The sequence below is a fragment of the Vigna unguiculata genome, chromosome 11 (genome assembly GCF_037176805.1).
Source record: "Vigna unguiculata cultivar grain cowpea cultivar isolate G323 ecotype 2 chromosome 11, ASM3717680v1, whole genome shotgun sequence".
NCBI classification, from domain to species: Eukaryota; Viridiplantae; Streptophyta; class Magnoliopsida; order Fabales; family Fabaceae; genus Vigna; species Vigna unguiculata.
The window spans coordinates 31752342-31763085 of NC_140802.1; the positions used below are offsets into that span (position 1 = coordinate 31752342).

At 38.3% G+C, this 10744-nt stretch overlaps 1 protein-coding gene across 1 annotated transcript; it reads right to left on the reverse strand.

The window, feature by feature from the left end:
- Nucleotides 1-4103: 4103 nt before the first annotated feature.
- Nucleotides 4104-5459, reverse strand: LOC114170680 (senescence-specific cysteine protease SAG39-like). The gene is made up of 2 exons (XM_028056207.2): nt 4992-5459; nt 4104-4845 (listed from the first exon to the last, which is right to left on the reverse strand). The coding sequence occupies exons 1-2, from the start codon at nt 5428-5430 to the stop codon at nt 4256-4258; spliced, it is 1029 nt and encodes a 342-aa protein (XP_027912008.2). The 5' UTR covers nt 5431-5459; the 3' UTR covers nt 4104-4255.
- Nucleotides 5460-10744: the final 5285 nt, after the last annotated feature.

Below are 10744 nucleotides of genomic sequence, written 5' to 3' on the forward strand. Positions count from 1 at the left end.
GATGAGGGAACTCTAGTTTGATCTGGTGGTGTCCACACCTGCTTCTAGGTTGGTCAGAACCTCGACGATGTGTGCTAGATGTTTAATCAAGGTTGAGGGACGCAAGTACAGGGTAAACCTTATTTGTTTACCTCTGAAGGGTTAGATGTAATCTTGGGAATGGATTGGATATCTGTTAATCACATTCTTATTGATTACAATGAGAAAAGGGTGTTATTTCCTAATATAGAGGATGTTGATTAGTTGATGTCCTTACAACAAGTGGATAAGGTAATTAAGGAGGGATCTCAATGTTTCTTAGTTCTGACTCAGTTGTTTGTTGAAAATGGAGGCAGAAATATTGAGACATCTGTAGTAAGGGATTTATCAGATGTGTTCGCTGAGGATGTGCCTGACCTACCCCTTCCTAGGGAGATAGAGTTCTCCATTGATTTGGTGCTAGGAGCAAGGCAAGTATCAATAGCACCTTATAGAATGGCTCTTGCTAAGTTAGTGGAGTTAAAGAAACAAATTAAAGAGCTGCTAGAAAAACAGTTTATCAGACCGAGCGTGTCACCCTGGGAGCACTGGTGGTGTTGGTCAAGAAGAAAGACGGCAGTTCTAGGCTCTATGTGGATTACATGCAACTAAACAAGTTGACCATCAAGAACAAATATCCTCTGCCAAGGATAGATGACTTGATGGATCAGTTTCACGGTGCTACAGTTTTTTCTAAGATCAACCTGAGATCGAGGTACCATCAGATTCGAGTTAAGTTTGATGATGTGTAGAAGACCGCTTTTAGATCCATATATGGACACTATGAGTATGTAGTGATGCCTTTTGGTGTGACTAACGCCCCTTCCTTATTCATGGACTATATGAAACAGAATCTTTAGGCCGTTTCTAGACAAGTTCGTGGTGGTTTTCATCGACGACATCCAGATATACTCCCGAACTCGTGAGAAGCATGCAGAGCATCTGAGGACAATTTGAGCATCTTGAGAGAGAAGCAGTTGTATGCGAAACTGTCAAAGTGCGAGTTTTGGATGACCATAGTCCAATTCTTGGGGCATATGATCTCAGCTCAGGGCATATTTGTGGATCCATCCAAGGTGGAAGTTGTGTTAAAATGGGAGCGTCCTAAGTCAGTGACTGAAATTAGGAGCTTCGTGGGGCTGACATGCTACTATAGGAGGTTCATTGAGGGATTCTCTAAGATCGTAGCACCCTTGACACAGCTAACTTGCAAGGATCATTCTTTTGCTTGGACCGACCGGTGCGAAGAGAGCTTCCAAGAGTTAAAGCAGAAGCTGACTAGTGCCCACATGCTAGTAATCCCTAATACCAGCAAACCCTTTTAAGGTTTACTGTGATGCCTCCTATCAGGGATTGAGATGTGTTCTGATGCCAAATCGGAGAGTGGTTGCATATGCCTCAAGGTAATTGAAGAATCATGAGAAGAACTACCTCACACACGACTTGGAGTTAGCAACTGTGGTGTTTGCACTGAAGATCTGGAGACATTATCTTTATGGTGCACAGTTTCAGGTTTTCAGTGATCACAAAAGTCTTAAGTACCTGTTTGACCAGAAAGAGTTAAACATGAGGCATAGACGGTGGATGGAGTTCTTAAAGGACTTTGACTTCGAGCTGTTGTACCACCCGGGGAAAACGAATGTGGTGGCTGATGCCCTAAGCTGAAAAACAGTTCATGCATCTTATATGATGGTCAGGGAGTTGGGTTTGGTGGAGCAATTCAGAGACATGCGGTTGTAGGTGGTTTTAGGAGAGGGTGTCATTAGATGCAATCATCTAACTGTATCTAGTGATTTCCTCGACCTAATAAAGCAGAGGGAACTATCTGACCCCAAGCTGCAGAGAACAATAGAGTTGCTTGACACTAAGAAAGCCAAGGACTTTATGGTAGGGGGTGATGGGGGTGTTGAGGTTCAGAGGCAGAGTCTGCATACCTAAGGACACAGAAGTGAAAGGCATGATTCTTGAGGAAGGGCACAAAAGTCATTTTAGCATGCACCTAAGCATGAATAAAATGTATCATGATCTGAAGGAATCTTTTTGGTGGTCGGGCATGAAGCAAGATGTTGCTCAGTTTGTATCATCCTACTTGACCTATCAAAATGCCAAGGCAGAGCATCAGAGACCTGGAGGGATGCTGCAACAACTGGAGATACTAGAGTGGAAATGGGATAGCATAACTATGGATTTTGTTACCCATTTGCCACGGACTGTGAAGAGCCATGATGTCATATGGGTTATAGTGGACCGCCTAACCAAGAATGCTCACTTCCTAGCAGTGAATCTGAGGATGTCCATGGCGAAGCTGGCACAATTGTATATCAGTGAGATCATAAGGTTATATGGAGTGTCGTCGAGTATAGTCTCTGATAGGAATCCAAGATTCACATCCCGTTTCTGGCAGACGTTACAAAGTGCCTTAGGCAACAAGTTGACTATGAGCTCAGCTTATCATCCCCAAACGGTTGGTTAGTTCGAGAGGACGATCTAGTCTCTTGAAGATCTCTTACCGACGTGTGTGCTGGATCAGCTGGGTGCCTGGGATGAGGTCCTGCCTTTGGTAGAGTTTACCTATAATAAGAGCTTCCATGCAAGCATTGGCATGACACCATATGAGGCTTTCTATGGCAGGAGGTGCAGGAGTCCCTTATGTTGGTACCAGGATGGAGAGTTAGTGGTAGTGGGACCAGATTTGTTGAGGCAGACTATTGAGAAAGTTAAGCTAATACAAGAAAAGATGAAGGCATCTCAGAGTAGGCAGAAATCCTATGCTGATCAGAGGAGAACACCTTTGGAGTTTGCACCTAGAGACCATGTTTTCTTGAGGATTACCCCGACTACTAGTGCGGGAAGGGCTATTCGGTCGAGAAAGCTATCTCCTAAGTTCATTGGTCCATATCAAATCTTAAGGAGGATTGGACCAGTGGCTTATGAGATCGCTCTACCTCCTTAGTTGGCCAACTTTCACTCAGTGTTTCACATCTCACAGCTAAGGAAGTATGTGTGTGACCGCTCTCATGTGCTTGAGGTGGACTTGCGGATTAGAGGAGATCTTTTAGTGGAGGTTCAGCCTGTTGGTCTCGGTGATATCCAGACAAGACAACTCAGAGGGAAGTCCATTAGTCTAGTGCAAGTCATTTTTGTTGTTGGGGAGATTGTGAGAGCCCACTTTTCCCTTTTCCATATACTCTCTTTCTCTTTGCCACCAGTTTCACAGAACAACACACTCCACTCTCACTTTACATTTTTCCCCTTCTGTTTTCACTGCCTTCTCTCTAACCAGAAAGCTTGAACCTCCATTCTGATCCATCCTCCATTTCTATTACAACAAATGAACCTAGAACTATAACAAAAATCCTTCCCCCAGCTGAGTCTCCTTCTCCTCCAAGTAAGTCAATTTCAGTTTCCTCAATTTTCTTCAAATTTTGAAATTTCTGGAGCTCCATTCTTACCAAATCGAATTAGGGTCCTATCCTCACTTTGAGTTTATGCATTCCAGTTCCTTAGGTTGTGAAATTGAGGTGCCCCCTTGTTGAAAGTGTTCTTGTTAGTGGTAATTGCAAAGGTAAGGGAAGCTTACTGTTTTTCGTATAAATTTCGTCCATAAACCATGTTTGATGAGTTTGATCGAAGAATTGTGTGCTAAATTGATGTTTGAATTGGATATTTGAGTGCTTGATTGAGTTTTGCCATGTATCATCACTCTATAACAATTTATTCCTATTTCTGTTTTGTTTGATTATGATATAATATTTTATTTAGTAGCGTAAAAACTATTAAATGGGATATTACAAAATCTTGATTTATAAAATTAAGAAAACATCTGTCTGACATTTTTGTGAAATAAATATCTATTTGAAAACTTTATTTTAGTTATATAAATATATGAACAATTAAATTAATAAAATAGAAAATGTGTCAATATAATTAATTTTTGTGATGCTTGTTTATTTATTATGGTCTCAAAAGTATCAATATTAAAAAATTAATCATGTAGAACACGAACAACGCATCGGTAATAAACAGTAACTTTTACAAATTAATATACTAAACAAACAATAAAAGAACAGGTAAAATTTCGCTTGTTATCAAACTTATTTCATTGTTTTGGAGAAACTAAACGATTACATAGACAACACAGAAACACTTAATAGGAACAACACGTAGATGCATTGATTACTAGAAAAGAAGATGATGATCAGAGATTTTCAAAATGCATGCATGTACTTTAAAGAACTTAAGCAAAAGGATAAGCAGCATGTGTAGCAATTCCACATAAACCTTCCTTGGCACGTATATCTCTCTTCATCCTCATGTACCCTTTCTCACCCCATTCTGTGCTCCATGAATTTTTCACTATCCAATACTTACCACCACCACGATCTTTCCCATAACCAACTACTGCAACAGCATGGTTTAGATGAGTTCCACACTTTCCTGAAAATATCCCACTTGAGTAGAATTGGAAAGCAGAATCCCCAGCGTCAATATACACTGACACTGGTTGATGTGCCACAGCTTTCAGCAGTGCTTTTTCACTGTTAGCAGCAACTTTCTCATACCCTTTAATCTCAGCAACACCATGCCCTTCCTTCTTAACTTTACAAGTCTTGTTGTTTGCCTTATAGGGGTAGTATTCTTCACTTGCTAACCCTCCTTTCTTCGCAACAAATTCAAAGGCATCTTCCATATAACCACCATTGCACCCTTCACTGTTTCCTTCAACACAATCCACCAGTTCTTGCTCTGATAGGGACACCAATTCACCTGTAGTTATTTGGTGGAGACTCTCGATGCTAGCCACAGTTGAAAAAGCCCAGCAGCTACCTGATTTTGCAAACAAAACAAAGTTGATATCAGCACAAGGAATTGCTTAAAAGGGTTGAGCATGAAAGTAGAATGACAGAGTTATTAGTAATAAGCAGAATGAAAAAGATATTGTATTGTAGAGTATAATAAATATAAATATATACCACATCTGCCTTGGTTCTTGATTGGAGTAACAGCACCTCTTTTTCTCCAGTCCATGGTAGCAGGAACCTTAGCTATATTGTCATACCTAAACGATGTTTCTGTTACTGTCCCAACCCTATGTGCATTTTTCTGACCATTAATTAGTAATGCCTTAAATTCTTCATTGTGCAGGTCTGCAAATTGGTTGATGCTGAGGTTGAAAGATTTGTGCCCAGCAGCATTGAATGATTCAATGAACTGCACATTTTTGTTGAAAATTTGGAAACGTTTTTCCTTCTCAGCAGCATCTTTGTAAACCTTACCATACTGTGCCATCCACTTCTCATGTCTCTCTGACGAGGTTGCCTCAGGCAACCTGCGAGACATTACGTGGCATGTCCACACAGTGAAAACAAGGAACAGAACTAACACATGGTTGTTTTGGCTAAAAGAACTCATTTTGTAATGAGAGATATAGAGTGGGTTTATTGAAGTGATTTTGTTTGGAGCAAAGGCAATGGCGATTGCAGGTAATTTATAGTAGTGAGGGGCTCTTCAAGGGTTGCTTCTGATAGTGCAGGAAACAGTTGTTAGCACAACTTGTGTTTCACATTGGACTATGGCAGTAACGTTTACCATTGTTGAGTCAGTTATTCAACACATTGCTTTCAAAGAGAGACAATTTTTCAGTCCAATTGATTTAGAATGCGACGACCACACGTGGTAATCCTTCTAGACACAGATTGTGTCTCAATAATGTGATCGAAAAGGAAAAAATCGTACAAGCAGTGTATATTAACAGGAAAATACATAGTTGGATACCTTTCTTTTTAATTTTTGTTGAATTCACTACTAATTTAAAATAATAATAATAATAATAATAATAATAATAATAATAATAATAATAATAATAATGTTGGAAGTCCCACGTCGCCTAAAAATAAAGTCATTTTATAATATATAAGTAAAGTGTAAACCTCAAGTTTTGTGGAGTTGAGTTAGGCTTAAAAACTCACTTTTAACAAATAATAATAATAATAATAGATAATAATAATAACATTTGAATATGAAACTGGGTATGGAAATAAAACGGATTGTTTTTCTAATAATGTTAAAACGGATTCTGAAAATTTGGTAAAGGATGATTTTTCTAACCCCTCTGTACAAATAATATTATTAATTTCATATTGAATAATTTAATTTATGTTTTAATTAAATAACTTAATTTAAAATAATATTATTATTATTTAGTGGTGTCAAATCACTTTTTTCTTATTTAAAAATTACCATTTTTTGAAATATATTATAGAATAAATACAAGGTTTAATATAATAAATATTGATATATTTTATTTTTAATTTTAAAGAAAAATATTTTGTGTAAAACTTTAATTGAACGATTGAAATATATATATATATATATATATATATATATATATATATATATTTATATATGTATTAATATCAAAAAAATTAATTTTTTTTATTTTATAAATTTAAAATTTTAGTAATTAGGTAAATATTTACTTTTCTAAATGGGTTCACTTAGTTATATCGATAATAATGTATTCCGTATTATTAAGTAAAAAGCATTCGTGTTCAGTAGGGTCGATAAACTATTTTCTTAAAAGTAAAATTCTTTTATTATTTTTATTTGTGAGAAGAGTCGAGCCATGTCATTCTCGACAAAATTTCGATATGGATCGGTTTAAGTTGAAAGTCAAGATAGATCGATTGTTGTAAATAGAGATTGGTCGATTTTGGTTGAAAATCATGACCGACAACGTCGAAGATTGAGATTTGTCAACCCGAGTCGGAGGTTGATACAACCTGACCTTGGCCAAATGTTCAGAGAGACCAATTTGGGCAGAGAGTCTAGAGAGGTTAGTATGGACTGAAGGCCTAGATTAGCTGACCCAGGTTGAAGATCGCGATTGACCGGTCACGGACGAAGTTACTAACGAGCTCCTAGTGTCGAAGGTTGAGATGGGCAAAGATGGGAAAGCCCAATTGAAGGTCAAGAGAGGTTGAGAGTGGTCGGCCCGCCCAAACCACAAGACGGGCTAACTAGGTTATTGATCGAGATTGACAGGTCCAAACCAAAGGTTGAAATGGGCAAGTTCAGACTGAATGTCATGATTGGCCGACCAAACTCGAAGTTTGAGAAAAGACAACTCTATAAATAGTTAAGACGGTCTGCCTAACCAAAGATTGAGACGGGCCACTTGGCCCAATCGTCGAGAAGGGTCAACCCAAGCCGAAGGTTGAGATGGGTCAGCCCAAGTCCAAGGTCGAGATGGGTCAATTGGATTTGAAGGTCGAGAGGGAACAACCCATGTCGAAAGTTGAGAGGCGTTGATCCAAGCCAATGGTTGATAGGTGCTAGTTGGGTCGAAGGAACAAATTGGATACCCTAGGTTGAAGATAGGAATCAGTTGGTCTGGGTCGAAGGTCAAGGAGACAGGTTTGGCTTGAAGATCCACTAGTGCAGAAATTCCTTTTTAGCTCGCCTTATATGCCTCGGTTACCCAGGAACCGAAGCATATAATGGCGCGGTGGCTTTTTTGCAATTCCAGCCAAGTTTTATGCCTCGGTTCACCTAACACCCGAAGCCAAAGAGCACTATAGGCCTCGGTTCGCCCAAAACCGGTGCTAAAGAGCATTATATGCCTCGGTCCAACAAGACCCGAAGCTAAAAAGGGACTGCATTTTTGAAAAAGTCAACTAGCCGTTAGGTGTTTGGCCTCGGTCCAGCAAGACCCAGTGCCAAAACGAGGTATATGGCTTCGGTTGTTAAAGGAACCGAAGCCATAAAGTTTATTTAGGGTTTCAATTTCGCGAAACCCCTTCTTCTTCTCCGCTCCGCGCCTTTGCAACTCTTTTCGCTCTCTCTCTCTATCCGCTGCTGCCACTAGAGTCTTTGACCACCTCCGACCACTACAACCACGCGAAGGCGAAGGTGAACCCTCTTTGTGTTGCACCTCCTGTCACCTCGCATCACTCTTTCATCTCTCTCCCTGCCACCGTCGTTGCCACCACCCTCCTCCGTCGCTGCCACCACGATCCTCCGGCCACCATCGCGGCGTCGCCTCCGCTGGTGCTGCACCTCCATTTCGTGCACAGCTCTCCTTCTCGGTTTTTCCGACAAGTGTCGTACCGCGGTTCCTCCAAGATAAGTTTCTAACTCGTTTTTGTTTCATTTTTCGTTTTTTATATATTAATTTTCAATTTCGATTATTGCAAGTATGGATTTTCATTGGAATTGAAATTGTTTGGATTGTTTGTACATACTATGAGTTAGCCTTAGTTTTCCGTTTGACATTCAATACGAAAATTATGTATTGTCCCCGAATTTTCATTTTGAAAAAAACTACATTTTTTTAAAATTATATAAGGGGATACAATACTAATAATTTAATTGTATTGAATCTTGAATTGTCCGATTGGACATTTTAAAAAGATTAATCACTTTCTAATAATTTATTAGTGCATATATATATATATATATATATATATATATATATATTAAAATACATATCTTAAAATTCATGAATATTTGTCAATTGTGTTTTGTATTGATCTTCAGGTGCATATTTGATTGTGGTTTATAATCACTTTCATTTCGTGTATCCTGAAGGCCAATGCAAAATGCTGGCAAAATTTCGTGAAATTTAAGATATGTATTTTAAAAGTAATATGTACCAATAAAATAAAGGCTTCACAAAATTGGCATAGAAGCTTTTGCACAAGCGCATGTGTATGAGACGATGTATGCTGATGCGGAAACTCCGTTGTATGTTGGTTCAACTAAGTTCACGCGATGATTTGACAGATAAAAGCTTCACAAAATGGTTGGACAGATAAAAGCTTCACAAAATTGCTCGTGCTCTTGAATGAAATGCTTCCCGAAGGTAATACTCTACCCACTCGAAACTATGACGCCAAGAAAATTCTTTGTCCGATGGGTATGGAGTATAAAAGGATACACATATGTCCTAATGATTACATATTATACATAAAAGAATTTGAAGATTTGAAAAAATGTCCAAAGTGTGGGTCATCATGGTACAAGCAGAAAAGAAACAGTGAAAATAATGGTCAAATATAGAAGGAAGGACCTCCTTTGAAAGTAGTCTGGTACCTTCCAATCGTGCCCAGACTTAAGCGTTTGTTTGCAAATCCTAAAGATGCTAAAAACCTTAGATGGTATGCAACTAAGAGAAGATGTGATGGACTCCTTCGTCATCCAGCTGATTCAATGCAATGGAAAAATATTGATCAGGAATTTCCCAAGTTCGGTGAAGAATGTAAAAATATTCGTTTTGGCTTAGCTACCGATGGAATGAATCCATTTGGTAATTTAAGTACAAACCACAGTTGTTGGCCTGTTATATTATTCATTTACAACTTATCTCCTGGACTCTGCATGAAGAGAAAATACATGATGTTGTCTATGATGACATTTGGTCCAAAGCATCCTGGAAATGACATAGATGTATATCTCAATCCTCTAGTTGAAGACTTGAAGTTGTTGTGGGTTGATGTTGTTGCTTTTGAAACTTTCATGATGAATGCAATGTTATTTTGCACCGTTAATGACTTTCCAGCTTATGGTAATTTGTCAGGGTACAATGTCAAGGGTCATAAAGCATGTCCTATATGTGAAGAAAACACTGCATCTCATCAATTGAAAATCGGAAGGAAGACCGTGTATCTGCGCCAATCGAAGGATTTTACAAGCTAATCATCCTTATCGAAGGATGAAGCACCTGTTAAGAGACCCACCAGAGGAGCCACTAGGTTGAGAGAGCTCTTAACTACAAGAGCTAAAGGTCAGAAAACACATGTTGATATTAACGTCGATACTGGTGAGCCTAGTGGTTGTTTTTGGGACGTCTTCAAAAGCTATTTAGGAATGTTGGCACGAGAGAGAATATCAATCCTTACGCCATCTTTTGATCATGTCACTGAAGTTGATCGGGAAATGATATGGCAAGATTTATTGGTAACTAATATTAATCTTATTAACGTTATACTTTGATTTTGTTGATAATATGATAAATATTGTTGATGATATTTTCTATATTGCAGCTAACATTTGATATTCCAAATGTGGCGACGCTTAAACAAAAATGTTTGTCATTGGTGGCTGAGAAATTTCGTGGTTTTAAGACCAAGTTGACGTCTAGGTATGTCTTTAGACATAAAAAGAATGAAAATCCATTGTTGAAGACACATGGCGTTAGTTTCTTAAGCTTCGGACATCTGAGGGATGGCAGGTATGTTTATTTGAAATCATCAATAGCACAATTGATAATTATGCAAAATTTTAACTAATTCATAAAGTGGGTTTTATATGTTACAAGTAAAGAGAAAAAAAGGCTCAAAGCATAAGTGCTCAAAATAAAAACCCGCACATATTATCTCGTGGTGGGTATAGAAAACTCGAAGAGAAGATAATGATAGAAAAGAAAAAATCTAGGCCCTCACCTTATGAGGGTGAAGATACTGAGCCTCCTTCACCACCATCACGTCATCAAAAGTGGAAGTTAGCCCGTTTACGCTCATCGGGCATTTACACTTCTGAATCTGCACGAGAAATCTTTGAGAAAATTGTAAGATACAATTCTTATCTAAATAGCTCGTTCATGTTTTATATTGTATTTTTTTTATAAAATTCTTTTGTTACATTGTAGGATTTGTGGGTTGAGCAGACCTCCCAAACGAAGAAAGTTTTAAAACCAAAAGTGTCTCGTTCGATGTGTTTTTTTATT

Coding starts and splice junctions, on each gene's coding strand:
- LOC114170680 (XM_028056207.2), bottom strand. CDS start 5,430: ATGAGTTCTTTTAGCCAAAACAACCATGTGTTAGTTCTGTTCCTTGTT. Junction 4,846..4,991: donor CAAGAACCAAGGCAGATGTG/GTATATATTTAT, acceptor TTGCAAAATCAG/GTAGCTGCTGGGCTTTTTCA.